This window comes from Stigmatopora argus, chromosome 1, assembly GCF_051989625.1.
Source record: "Stigmatopora argus isolate UIUO_Sarg chromosome 1, RoL_Sarg_1.0, whole genome shotgun sequence".
NCBI classification, from domain to species: Eukaryota; Metazoa; Chordata; class Actinopteri; order Syngnathiformes; family Syngnathidae; genus Stigmatopora; species Stigmatopora argus.
In genome coordinates, this window is record NC_135387.1 from 21,359,729 (window position 1) to 21,375,261 (window position 15,533).

The following is a 15,533-nucleotide window of genomic DNA, read 5'->3' on the forward strand; positions in this document are numbered from 1 at the left end:
GAGAATATGTACAGTACTGTATAGAGAGAGAGAGAGAGAGATTTATGTATTAGAAACTGGCCGAAAGAAGCGATCTAACGACGATTGCACAGTTTTCTTCTTTTTTTCATCATAAATGATGCGGTAGCACTGTATGGCATCATTCAATTGATTTGCAAACTTTGTGCAACGTTCAATATTTGGGTCCTGCTGCTTGATCTTTCTGTTTATAAATGGTACTGACGGTCGAACGATTCAAGTTGTATGACCGTGCAACGCTCACCACTCTCACGCGCATCAAGCTTCGTTATTATTGCCACTCATTTCAAATGAAATGGCTTGCCTGTTCCTTGCAACTCCCTCACTAGAAGCATTTCGCTTTTCACCAACCATATTGAATAATGGCTGCACGAGATATTTCATAATAAAAATGAAAAAGGTTCTTTGCGCACTGGAGATACGTCACGCACTTACGCAACTTACGCAATGCAACGAACTGGGCAGAGGAAGGTGGATGCTGCGTGAGCTGAGCACTCACAGCGCCAGGCGTCGGTATTAGCGGCGGAAAGAAGCACTACGCGCAATACAAAATCGAACTTACGAACATTTTTCGGCATAAACGCAATTTGCAGACATGTTCGTATGTACCATTGTTCGTAAGTCGTATGTTCGTAAGTAGGGGAGCGTCTGTACTTCTAAAACATTTCTCAATAGTTAATACGACCATTTCCCATTTTAAAAAATTGATTGTCAGACCGTAAAAATTGTCATTGTTTTTATTCTGTGTGTACATCAAATGTCCTGCCCTCCACCATCAGCCAATTACGAGATAGGTTCTTTATCTTCGTCCAGAACTCCAGAGTTCTTTAGGCTTCATAAACTAAGGCTGCGGAAATAAGACAAAAATATACGTTGTGCACTTATACTACAAGTATGCTTACTTTTACTGGGTATGGGAGGAGTTTGATGAGTCAAAAGAAGTAAAGAAAGCAACCAAATTAAACGTTTCATACAGCCATTTCTATTAGAAATTGTATTAAATATTCTTGTGACTGCTGCGGTAAATTAAAGATCATAGAACATAAAATTAAATTTGAAGTAATATGTGCTTTATTTTTCACATTTTGCTATGGACACCACCCGTGCTCACCACACTACACTACAGGAGTGACTGCCGCAAGTAAAACGATATCAGCTGGTAATGACTGATTGAAGAAAAATGCTATTCCAGAAATATGCTAAAACTGAACCTTTTGAAGTGCTTATGTATTAACTGACTTCAAAGAGTGTTACAACGCTTCTATTGTGATTTGGAATGCACACAACCATCGTTGGCTTCACGTGAGCATGTGTTTGTGGGCAATTTTTTTTTTTAATATGCAGGTCCAGGTTTTGTTTGTTTGATTGATTGAAGTGGGCAACCTTTTGTATAGTAATGGATAAATGGTTTGTTTGTATGATAATCAGTAAGCATATGCCATATTATCAAATGCAGAAACAGATTACCTCGGAGGAATTTAAAAAAAACAAGCTTCAAAGCAACAAAATTCAACAAACAAAACAAACACCCAAACAGTCTGGTACAACAGCTAACAATTTGAGCTTTGTCATACCTTTACACACTGTTAAATCGAAACTATTAAAGTTACACAGTTAAATCAAACACATTGTTTCATCTAAGCACACTTTAAAAGAACACACATATTTACAGGTGCACCCTATGCCTTTCACAGGTGGCAGCCAGCGATAAAGAGGGCGAATTGACACAGAGACTCGGAGATAAAACCATAGTGATGGACAAGGCTGCGCGCTTGGACGGAAATTGAATCTCGGGAACGCCAAAGAAACAACGGAGATGGAAGAGACAGTGCAGTGCTAGAGAGAGAGGAACCAGACAAAAGAGAGGGATCTTTGAGGAAAGCTGTGTGTGTGCATGCTTGGCCTGACAGATAGGATTTTTGCTAATATAAGCAGAGGAGGGAAATTGGATAGTAAGTGAGATGGGTAGAGTTCTTGACATGGACTTTATTGGGTGTTTATTACTAATAATTGAGAAAAAGGTGAGAAAATGAGAAAGGATGAAGTGGAATAATGCTAGCAACGTGTAAGGCAGGGATGTCCAAGCTACAGCTCAATAGGGAACTGCGGCCTGCTGACCATTTTTATTGCCCCATAGCAACTGCCATTAAAAGTTATAGAAATCAAATCTACTTGAACTATTTGACATCAATACACTTGTATAGAAAATATATAGTGTGACAAATTAGGTTGTGCTTTTCTGATACTTTATTGCTCTTGCTGGACATTGTTTCTTGGTTCTGAAAGGTTTTTTTATCATCATAATTATAACAGTTTATTTTTTTATTTACAAGTTTATGTGTTATAAACTTTGACAGCTCGTGTAGTACCTTCATCGCCTGGGCTTTCTTGTGAAACATTTCCTCCATGTTCTCTGCCAGTTTCTTCACTAGTCGCAGTCCATCAATCTCCTCCACATGCACAGCCCTGTCAAACTCCTTGTATTTCTGCAGGGGGTGGAATAGTGCAACATTAGTATCAACACCATCATGAGAAGACTTACACTGTCTTCACTCAGAGTATTTTATTCATATCTAACAAACATATGAACATGACAAATTGATATATCAGACTGTAATATTATGGTCTTTTAAGGAACAGTCACTGAAATCATTTGAAGTTTTTGGCAGATGAAGATGAAAAATACTAATGTTACTACGATAATACTAAAACTGGAAAAGTGCTTATTTTTGCTCACTTTTTTTTAATGCTGTGACACAGACCCCAGGTATATTCTTAATCCTTACCAACATGTATATATATTATATACTGTACAAACCCACGCATGTCAGCTCAGTCATTTGGCAGCCAACTTTACATTTTAGAAATCACACAAAAAGTGGCAGTGATACACTCCGTCTACCTCACACAAAATCTCGGTATCCCTCTTCAGTAAAAAAAAATATTGAAACATGCTTGCCATAAGCAGCACCTAAAATGGGGACAGTGACATTGAATCCAGTTCATTGCAACAATTTGTCACATCTCACACACATTTAGCGGTAAGGACAGATCTATGTTCCCGTATGAGAACTAGTACCAGATAAAATTTACACACACACACACACACACACACACACACACACACACACACACACACACACACACACACACACACACAGGCACATATGATATAAGAAAGGAAGTATATGCTATACGATTTTCTAAAATATGTGCAAAGCTGCTGGTAAGGATTTCTCACTGTTGAGAGGATTAAATGGGAGATTACAGTCATATCATATGGTGTGCCCTCCCATCTTCTAGGCACAAGCTCTTAACTGCTCCTGCACAGTACCAGAACGAAGGAGGTTAAGGCAGGTTGAAAACAGGGCCTGCATTTTTGAAGATTTAAGTAATTGGCTGAAAATTACATATTTCAAAGACTCTTATAAAACACCAAGTAGAAAATATATATTTTGGCTAACTTTATTTTGTCTAAACAAATACCCAGACCTCAACCAGATGGACAAATATAGTGGTGCTTTATCTCACAAGCCTTTTTCACACACACACACACACAAAAGTCAATTTAGAGTGTTCATCCATTCTACCATGCATGTTTTTGTGATGTAGGAGGAAACCGGAGTACCGAGAGAAAAGCCATGCAGGGGAGAAGATGCAAACAGGAAAAATAGAACCCAACGCACACTGAACCCTCAATCTCAGATCTGTGAGGCGGACATGCTTACCACTTCTCCTATTACTAAAATGGAGCCACTAATGCAAACGTTTTAAATACCAATGTAATATAGTCTTTAAGTAATTGCAAGAGACAGTTCAGGCATTTTTAAAATTAGAACATTTTAGACAACCAATAGCATCAATGTGCATGCATTATGTGGTCTGGCAAGAGAGAAGTGCCTATTAAAGAAATTAAATACACTGACGTAGATAAGATTTTTGGAGCAATTATAGAGATTACAGGAAGGAAAGTAGGTTGGAGTTTACATGGCACATGATGGAAGGCAGAAAAAAAATCATGTTTGTAAAGGTTTGGTTTTCCTTGGGATTTCTGTCTTTACCACAATATTAAAGTAAGGGAAATCTCCACCAGAGACGAATAAAAAACATTTGGACTAGCTTGGTAAGTATGACTCATAACACATTTTGCTTTCTATAACTACAGCATAGCAAGACCAACATGAACAAAACTTAGGAAAGTTTAAAATAAAATTTTAGTTCGTTTTCAACACCGCTCATCCTTGTCAAGGTCACGGGGTGCCAGAGCCTATCGCAGCAGACTTTGGGGAAAAGGCAGACACCCTGACCTGACCTTTAACATCATTACCAATTTTCCCTCTAAGCTGCACGCGTGCGCAATTGCGCACTACTCTCGTCTTCTCTGCGCACAGCAAATCATATGGAGCGCACAAAATAAAATCCCTTTTTTTTTTAGCTGTGAGGCGAAACACTCATCCGCCGGGCCGGCCATTCATAGATATTAATCATTACATTTTATTATTACTAAATCATTTATGTGTAGTAGACATGCACCTGCTTATGGCAGGTGTGATACTGGTGTGTGCCCATAGCGAGCAATGATGATGTTGCTCACACAGGTACTCAGTGTGCTCAGGGAGGTTGTCTTTCTGCCCAGACAAACTAAAAATTAGAGGGAACATTGATCATTACCCAAAATTATAATAATTCCTTCCATTTATATTACAAACACATTGCACAAATTTGATAATAATTCCTATATTCCTTTATCCCTTTACAAAATGACACACAGAACCAAATATATAATCTCAGCTTCCTTCCGTATGTTTCACATATAGTGGCCAAGGTATTAACACGAAGATGATACTGTGATAGTTTGTGCCAATCATGAAACATGTTTATTTATTGCGATTCAGAAAATGAATGAATGTTCATTTTGGTAATGTGGTGTGTAATTATTAGAACTGTATTTTGATTCTTGGAACTATAAATAGTATTAGTCGTTAATACGCGCACCCTTGCTTCAGTAACTTGAGTTAAAATGGAGCATCTGTTCACCAGTAAAGCAGGATTTCCTGCTGGGCATTGTGGCACATAATTTTATTTGGGCTCATTTGGCATTTGGTAGATAAAAGCAAATGCTGCTTGCCAGCTTCACATAATCATTCTGCATGACACAGTTCCAGATTGTCTACCAGGTTGGACAAAAAAACGACCTTTTATTCATTTGTTTATTTGTAACAATGGTAACCTATTTGAATAGTTAATACGGTTTCAATTTTGATCATTTTAGCAACTTAGAAAGACTCAAGTTTTGGGAAGAATGGTTGTTGTAAAAGAATGTCAATGCAATGAGAATCACTACTGCGTACAATAACATAGGGAGCCTTTGGAAGAACACTGTTTGAGAACTGTCCCCTTTCATTTACCCCTTTCCATAGTGGAGTGTTAGTGCATAGACTTGCAAGAGACATCATATGTGTATCTCTACTATATGACAATGCATATTAGTCCGATGGGATTTGATGATCAAGTGATTAATGGAGGGGCAAAAACTTCATTTTGCACAACGACTGAACCCTGATCTCCCAAATCCCAGTTCATTTAACGCACCACTGGCCACCATCTTCGCCCAAGCCCATTTTTACACAATCTCACAGCTGTTTGATTCTCTCTGATTCCATTTTAAATATCCATCGAAAATGCGAACAGAGGCATGTCATGCTAACCACTTAATCACAATCACAATGCATTTCCTCAGTACATATAGACATAAATTACTTTGAATTTAAGAAATAACATTTTTTTCCCTCTATATTTTTTGTTTCCATCTTCTCTTATTCTATTTTATTCAATTAGTTCAACATTCAAAGCAGAGCCCAGAAAGAAAACTCACTTTATCATTTAAGTATGAACGACATATGATTATGTTTAAAATATATATAAATATACTGAATCAAAATGGTGCTTCACAGTTTCTCCAAAGATTTAAAATTTTAACATTTGTCATTAGGAAAATATATAAAAGTTCTGTTTGTCAGACTTATGAGAACCTATTCTTATTAGTAGCTATAGTTCTGATATCGAGGGTTCAATCTTTCTTGTGTGGAGTTTCCATAATCTCCCCGGGCCTCTGTGGATTTTCTCTGGGTACTCCGGTGTCCTCCCACATCCCAAAAACATTTATGGGTGGCTGGTTGAACCTTTGAAATTGTAAATGGTTGTCCATCTCCTTTTGTACCCTGCGATGGACGGGCAACCACTTAAGGGTGTCTCCCCGGCAGCTGCCCATAATTGGCTGAGATATGCTCCAGCACCCCCCGCAGTACACAGAAAAATAATTAATATGTGTAATTAAATCACTTGATTTTCTCATATCAGACCAATCTGTAGTAGATGATTGGGAGAAGGGGGAAATGGAGTGCTAATATAGACCCATAACCTTCAACTTGTTGAGGTTAATTTTGTCGTCTGACATTTATCTATAAACGTTCAATTTTCCCGAGAGGGCAAGCGCAACCAAACAATGATTGATATTGCATTCCTACAAAAGTGGGTGGCAGGACCTCAAACAGTAAATCACTCCTGGATCACAGGAACTCCCCGAAATAGGAAATCCTGCCATCTCCCTCCTCTTTTCATAGCATCTCTAGTGTGATAGGCGACAAATTGTTCCCTCAAAAGAGGAGCGCTGACCGGTGACGGAGTGGAACAATTAATTTCACGCTTGCCCTAGCTGCCACAAAAGCGTGTTGGTCTGAGTTCGTATCTGGTGTTGCAGGAACGAATTGTAGAAATCTCTCTAAAGCTGAGCACATGTAACTTAAACAAACTATAAATGCTAAGCACAGCTGAAGCTCTTTTCTTGCTCAACTGGTCAGATTACCATGGAAGCTTCACCATATAACATTTCATTGATAAGGTTTAGTTGTATTGATTTCATTAAAGATCATTGCAGATCTGTGGATATATTTGAAAACAAATACATCATGTTTTGCCCAAAAAAATTAATGACACCCTGAAAGTAGGTCAGGTATTTGTTGGTTTCTGGTAGGTCTCCTGTTGTCGCCTTTATTTTCATCCTCTGCTTTCTTTTTTTTTTACAGCGAATTGGAGTTGGGTAAAAAAAAAATCTATTTTTTAAGGTTTAACTAATTTCCTGCCATTGGCAGTGATCCCATTTTGGGTGGGAGGGTTGGCCACAATTTTGTTGTTGGCAACCTCTTCCAGTCAAATGTGATTGGATGTCCAGTGGATGTCGTCATTGGAAATGAAAAACTCAATGCCACTTTTCCAGTTTAAATTAGATGAATGGGAGTGAATGCGTGTAAACTTTCCATGTTTTTGTTCCCCCATAGACTAGTTGTTTATTTCCAGAAATGTGTGAGATAATTAACATGATCAGTGCAAAGATGAATACCATGAATTATTACTAACATTTATAGTGATTGAAGGTAATTTAAGCAAAGTGTGAATAAGCCCTGTGGATAATCAGTGCCTGAGAAGCTCTCAGTTTCAAAATGTTTGGTGATGGACAGCCAATATAATGTCACCTTGATGTGTGAATGTAAAATGTTAACACAAAACAATAAAAGCAGTAGACCTGAAAAAAACAACAGCCTAGTCTGCTTCTTCCATCGGCCCAAAACCATGTTGCTCTTTCTTTTCATTTAAAAATATACACCAACATCCATTAAGCTGCGAAGTCACCCAGATCTCCGATTTGTGTGTGTACGTGCATGTGGTGTGTTTCCACAGATTTAAATACTGCCTGAGGCTTATTGAGTGAAAGGGAAGAAAAAACAGCTGTAGACTAACATGAGCATGCACCAGGCGTGTGTTCCGTAGAAGGCCTTGTAGCAGGGCTTCTCGTAGGAGCAAAGAATGTTTCCCAGCGTGCACGGTGTCTGCTAGTTATGCACCATTGCCCATAAGAGCGGGAGCCAAACTTGTGCTTTCTAATAGCTGTTATGCCCTCACATTCAATGTGATTGTAATGACTCCCATCAACACACGTACTCCTGATGGTGTTGGGAACTCTACACCCAAGGACAAATATAATATATATTTTTTTAACATCACAAGGGAATAATGGTAAGAATATTTCTATAATAAAACGTAATTGCGGAATAAAATGTCATACAGATGGCAATGAAGCTACAATAATTATCATTCAATCAGTGATCTATTCATTTTCTATAGTTCTTACCCTCATTGTGCATGCCAGTGACCTGGAGCCAATCCCATTCAGCTTTGGGGTCTATTATACAAAGCAGTTTCAGTAAACTTTTTGAGTCTAACTCTGAACTCAGTTGCAGTACTTTGTAATAGAAAACTACATTCTCGTTTTCATAACGGCTTATCCGAGTCACTTTATTACGCTTCGTTGTTTTATTAAAGACTGATTTATTTTCTTTCAAATATAGAGCAATCAGCAGTCGGTACTTCATTCTCCTGTAATTAAAATTTTCGCACAAGCTATTCTTCTTCAGCATTACATTCGACGTATTTATAATGTGCCACGAAGGAAAAACCCGTCGGATTCTTTTCTGCCATTTTATACTGCACGAATATTATCAAAATATAAAAATTATTTATTGATCTATTTAAAAAGGAATTTTAAAAATTATTTTTAAAAACAAAATAAAAGATGTATTTTAATAGGGGTGTGTTTGTGTTTTACTAAAGTGACAGCCGAAAAAAGCAAAGCAAAGCATGGCATAAATGTTGAATTCATATCGAAGTGTTTGATTGTGTGTGCTCATGTTGCTGTTGCCTACACTACAAGGTTAAAAAAGTGTTGCTTATGCGAGACATGAGCAAGTGCAGGTGAAGGTCTTCAGCAGGAGGGGCAGTTGCTACAGTCATCTAGACTTCTATCTGCTGAGGAGAGATTTGTGAAAGAGGTGCAATGCAGTGTCAAATCAGAATAAGAGCATTTGTGTCGATGTGGATGATGACGTATGTTTGACTCGGCACTCATATTGTGACCTCCATGAGAGTGCAGGACTATGCTGGGCCAGCACAACTACGGTATAGTGAGGCCTCTGCACCTGCGCAGTCTTACCCTAAGATCCCCTTCCACATATTATTTAGTGCCGGAACTGCATTCCATCCATTATTAAAACAAAGCAATGACGGGGTAAAAAGACAGGTTTTGAAAGGTAGTCAAATAATTGGGCCATGCTGAACAGTCACAATTGGGACTGGCATCAAATAAAAGTTTTGTACTTTCTCATGAAGCTTTAAGATATTAAACTCATTTTGTTCCCTTTTTGAAGGTTTTAATTATTAATTGAATGAACAAAAGCATTTGGACTAGTTTAATTTCAAACTACACATCGTTATTTTAAACCCACCACCACCAACCACTTGACTGTATGTGCTAGCACTTCTGACAAATTCTTCTCACAGCGCAACTACATACATACAGTCAGGCACAAAAACCAACAACGCAACCAATGTTCCCTCTAAGCTGCGCACGTGCGCAATTGCGCACTACTCTCGTCTTCTCTGCACACAGCAAATCATATGGAGCGCACAAAATAAAATCCCAATTATTATTATTATTATTATTTTATTTATTTTTAGCTGTGAGGCCGACGCGCGAACCACTCATCCGCCGGGCCGCCCATTCATACATATTAATCATTACATTTTATTATTACTAAATCATTTATGTGTAGTAGACATACACCTGCTTATGGCAGGCGTGTTACTGGTGTCTGCCCATAGCGAGCAATGATGATGTTGCTCACACAGTGTGCTCAGGGAGGTTGTCTTTCTGCCCAGACAAACAAAAAATTAGAGAGAACATTGAACGCAACTATCTCATTAAAAATGTCTATTCGTAATTATTATATTTTATTTCTTGCTTATATTACGCATAGAATACACAATAATTTACCTGCAGGAAACACCCACCCTAAAATTTCGGTATGATTGATCTTGGAATCATCAAGCAACAGTCCTTCACATAAAGCTGCACACCAGGATGGCTGTGCATCTGTGTGTGTGTCATGTATGAATGCATGTGTTATCTGCACAGCTGCGCATTGGCCTGTGCAGGTCAGCTGAGACAGAGCCGCACCTGGCGGCAGATTCATACTTTTCGCACCAAGATTAGCCATCACACAAATTCTTGCATGCGTCTTAAAATGTGAATGAGAAGAAAAACCCCACCTCTTGGTAAACACCAATTAGCCACTAAAATAAACACTTCACATCAGCGTTGGGAGAGACTGGCATTAAATCAAAGAGGCAGGCTGCAGAAGAAGGCATCAAAAGACATTTGATTTTTCTAAGCCCTCCAAATGTGGCGTCAGCACATGTGATCTAAATACTTTAATCGGGTGGCCAAAGGCCTTGCTCCCCTGGTAAGTCAGCTCTCTATGGCAGACGATGTGTGTTTCATGCAAGATGCTTTTCACATGCTTTTCTCACAAACAAAGCACTTATTACATTATGAGTAGGTGGCTGTGTTGGCTAAAGTGAGCTTTCTATAGAACATAAAAGGTTTACGGCCCAGGCTTTACTCCATCCCGCTGACATTGTAATTAACTCGACATGACATGACTCCTTATTCCTTTAGTTTTTCTGTCTCACACACAAAAGAGCATCATGCTAGCAGCAGGACATTTTGCAAGATCATTTCGGTCGATAAGAACAAGTGAGTGGGGAGAAGAGAAGCAAACAGAGTGTTGGGTGCTTCGGGGAAAGAGGAGTAGTCGTTAGTATACACCCCTACGCACACCCTGTTGTCACTGCATCATCAGTCAACACTAATATGTATATAGCTCCTCATACAGAGTAAGACTAGAACGTCACCAACGCTAGCAGCAGATTGCCACCATCACACATCCCACACCTACACTAAGTCATCTTAGGCTAAAGGAGGAAAATGTAAAAAAAATACAATTAAATAGCACCGCATAATACTGCGATGTCTTGCATATATTTTTCTGCTCACATGCATAAATTGAGGCTGCTTTCACAGAAACTAAGAGAAATTAGTCATCAATGTTCACACTTGAACATCTGAAGTGTTGGGTCACTGAAGGAATACATTGTGTTTATAAACAAGCATCGAAATAGCTCTTTGTGTAAGACTGTATGTATATTTCCATACTTACTGTTATTGAATGAGCGGTTAACATGTTTATAAAGGCAAACTTTTGGATCCTTTACATTATATGTTGATTTAGGAAGGGATTATATGACTTAATAGGCAGTGCCGGTTGCCGGTTAGCTGTTTTTTTTCGGTTGGCGAAAGCACACAATCTTTGTCTTCCTTCATTTCCAACATGCACTTTTACAGTCTTGAGTGTTTCGATTTCTCATATTACTGTCATCTGGAGGACTGTCTTTGGCCATTTTGTCAGAAGAGATCAGTGGATGACAAAAAATCTGAACGGCGGCAAAGAAAGCTGGCATCAGAGAGCGTACATGCACGCCAATCCATACACACATTTTTCTTTTCACCATTCAGGCAAATGGATTGCTGTGTAGCAGTCACACATCATTACTTCTTATCGTTCCCTTGCCTTTTGCTTTGTAATGCTACCTTGAATGTGTGAAAAAATGATTGTGAGAATCATGGTTTCAGTATGCTTTATGTCGATATGCAAAGTCACACACATACAGAGATATACGTATTATGGGCAGACATCCTTTCAAATCACTGTGAAAAGTCCAGGGGGAAAACAATGAGAAGGATGGGAGTCAACAGTGATGAATTTCAGGTTCTGCAATGTGTGTTACAAGATGTGGGACAGCTATCAGTCTGTGGTGGCATTTCTGCCAGGTATGCCAACGAGATCACGTAACTCAGTGACATCAGGGACTGAAAATGGTGCGTGACGTACATTTTTGCTCATATATAAAAGAGCCAATAACTGAAGTGTGTGATGAATATGAGTGACCAATGCCATGCCTCTTAAACTTTCTAAAGCTCAAACCAGAAAACAAATGACAGCAAATTAAAATTCTAAAATTATTTTAACTCTGAGCGCTGGTGGTTTCCTGGTGGGAAAAACAGGCAGCAAAATTTCAAATATAATTTGTCATAAAATTGTATCATATATTATGATACACCAGTTAAATCAAATCAGATGGTTTCCCATATAGGGTTACAGTCTTCCCTCGATTATCGCGACTTAGGGTTAATTCTTCGCATTTTTTTTCTGCTATTAATAATTAATATTATTATTTAAGATCATAAAGATCCACGCTGAAACTCATAAGTGGAAGCCACTCTTGCTAGTAGGACTCAGCACTGAAGGGAAAAAAAATAAAAAATGAGAAAATAAAATAATAAAAATAAATTTAAAAAGGTAGTTATAATAGCAGTGACCCTACTTCGCAATTTTTCGATTATCGCGACCATGTGTGGTCTACATTAACTGTAATATTCGAGGGATTACTGTAATGTATTAAATACTAACCATACATACTGTTATGTAGTTCATTTAAGATGCTTCTATCTAATATAGATATAGGTATTGGATTTGTAAACTGATTGCTTTGTTGAGCCAATGTATTCAGCCAACGGAATTTGTCAAGCATTGAAGAGCTTTGCTTCAAATGTGGGTTTTTTTAAGTGTCATTTTTTTGTACCATTCATCACTACGATTCTTGAAAAGGCTCCACTGAGAAAAAATGTCCCAAAATTGTGATTTGAGGATGTCATTCAACATTGCACACACGTAAATTCTACAGACATATGCACACAAGACTAGAGACAACATACATGGTCAACGAGACATGAAATTAAAGAATTCAGCAGAATAGCGGTGAAGAGAATAAAATAGAGAGCTCATTGTGACAATCAGTGGCTGATGTTCCATGTGAAGTGTGTAAACTGTTATTTGACTGTGACACGATGCCGTCTCAAGAGGTTATTGATCCATTTTCCTTTATTTATTTATTTTTTTACAGGACCACGGGCATACACTTATTTCCTGGTTGGTATAACCTTGAAATTAGAGATGCTGGGTTCCGGAAATGGTGTGGGGAGAACCAATTGGGACACACAGTGAAAGAGGAGATGCAAAGATTTAATTTCAGTTTAATCCAAAAGAAAATGTTAGATAGATTGCACTCGCATGACTCTTATGTGACTCATGCATGTCACAAATGGTTTTTAACAGGAAAATGTTTTCATTTAATGTGAAAATCAAGATGTTTTTGCCTCTAAACTTGGCTCGGTGTCTCTTTGAGAAGAGATCGTGGTGCTTGCTAATCCTTTTTAATAACATTTTAACAATAATAAGAACAAAAAAAAAATAAAAACTATAACTTTTACATATAGTGGATTTGGATTAGTTTGCCAATAAAATAAACTGTCTTTCATAATATCCGTTTTTCTTATTATGTGGGGTTGCTAAAACAGCGCAACTGAGATCTGACACAGTGGCACAGGGCTTTGGGCTGGCGTTTCCGCTTTGCCTCATTGGACAAGATTGTGCACACATAGAGAAAGCTCAATATGTACCAGTATGGCATAAAAATCTTTTTCAGTCTGACCTGGCAGTGCTTGGGCTGGTGGGACTTTTTCAAGTGCCTTAATGCCACCCCATGAAAAAAAGTCTAATAATGGCACCCCACGATATTATCCGACACCATAGGCTTTAAATAGGTATATCTTATCGGCTCAAACATTTAATTGTGAAGATATAAGAACGACTAAATGAGGCCACATCCTATTTTCAGGTTGTAGAATTTGCTATTGGATTAACAATTGATTGGGGCAAGGTTTCAACATTGCCACACATGCACAGATGATTTTGGAGAGGAAAGATTGGCTTGATTTTTCGCCATTTTGAAGGTATTTTTTATCCTTTGCTTTGAAACTACGTTTAAAACCAAACTGATGTGTAACTGTTCCAAGCAAAAACGTTGACAAAGATCCTTAGCTAAATTACTGCACTCAAAAGATTTTTGGGTCTAAAACGAAGTCAGTTGACAGGTGTTTTGAAAGTGGGCGTTTTGCACCAGGTGCGACTACCGCCAATTCAATTCGCAGTCAATGAGCAGTCACCTTGACATTCCCTTTAATAATAATAATCGGACATAGGCCCTGTCGTCATTATCACAACACAAAAAGCCTACTTGTCATCACACGCAGAAACTGCGTGTGACGAAATTGATGTCATGGACGTGATGCACCGATAGTCATTGACGGAAAAAGAAACTGATTTGTTTTCGTACAGGAGGTCAAAACCTGCAAAAATGAGGAACTGCAAGTAGACCTACATTTTTGTAAATCTGGTGCTTCTGTTTCCACACGCTCCATGGTGGTGAAAGCCATTCGCACAATACGCAAGGTACAAATTTGACAATGCTCGCCTTTCAGAAGAAAGGTGATTATGTTTATGTATGTGCAATGGGGTGACTCGTCACCAGTAGGTGTTAAAAGATGCATTTTTTTGCAACAAGGTCCGCAGTCTTAACCCTATGGCCTTCATTTGCATTTTATAAGGAGGCCGTCACTCTGTGAGGAGGGTTATCTCCTCTTTGGAGGCGGTAAAAGATGAGAACGGGGAAGTTTTTTTATTCCATCAAAAAGATAACACCCTGACTCAAGCTTATCAGTGACTGTTGAAATCCACGCCAGAGGCATACAGTGTATATGTGTGATTCCGCATGTGAATATGCAGTGTGTGGTCGTGTTCACACACATGAACCGCAAAAAATGCACCACAGTTGATCTGAACTAACGACCCTGACTAATTTTTGCTGGGCATGAATCTGTTCATATGCAAAATAAATACTACCCTTTATCCACCAGTCCAGTTTAGTTAAAAGTTTTCATTCTTGTATGATGGAATTTTTGGAGAATTTGCATTTCATCATTTGTCAATGGCATAAAGCAGAGGAAAGGAAGATGAAGAGCGACATGTTGTGAATTTTGCCATACACTCCGCATCTGGTTAAAAGTTGCAGAATACAAATGGGGACATTAAAACATGCATCATGGGATACTATTGTAGAGGTGTGGCTAAATGCATGCTACAACTTTTTTTCTTGAGCTGACACTTCAGACCGGAGCTTAAGATTTTATAATTGTTTTAAATAAATTGAATGAAAGGATGAACAAAATTACCTCCAATTTACTCTAGACACATCCTGCACAAACACATGGCTTAAATATGTATGTAAATCATGCATGTTACAGGCTTATCCATTCGGCCATTAATTTTCAGTACTAGTATTAAGTAGATAGCTGTTGCATGGGAGGAAAGCAGCCCAAAATTGACTGTCCAATACTTCTTCGAATTACAACACGACTCCAACCATTTGGGAAAAAGTACGACAACTGGGAGTCCAAGGCTGAATGCAAAGTAATTGCATTGCAAAAGCAATAATGCATCACAACACCAATGCTTTTTTAAGAATAAAAAAACCTCCATCCCGATGTACAGTAGTTTGAATTGTCTTAGAGCGGCACTTTATTAAACTAAGGTGTGAATGCTTCTCATTCATCCCACTCATGGATCTAAATTAGGCAACTACGTGCCCAGCTAACAGGGGTGGCC

General features: G+C 38.4%; 1 protein-coding gene across 4 annotated transcripts in view; it reads right to left on the reverse strand.

Moving 5' to 3' along the window:
• cacna2d3a (calcium channel, voltage-dependent, alpha 2/delta subunit 3a) overlaps positions 1-15,533 on the reverse strand; it is a 77,950-nt gene that overhangs the window by 61,380 nt on the left and 1,037 nt on the right. For all 4 annotated transcript variants that reach the window (XR_013302646.1, XM_077608384.1, XM_077608383.1 and 1 more), the window contains exon 3: positions 2,388-2,504. Coding sequence is in view for 3 of the 4 variants with exons in the window: in XM_077608384.1 (XP_077464510.1) it covers positions 2,388-2,504 (117 nt within the window). In the remaining variant the exon portion in view is untranslated. The remainder of the gene's footprint in view (positions 1-2,387; positions 2,505-15,533) is intronic.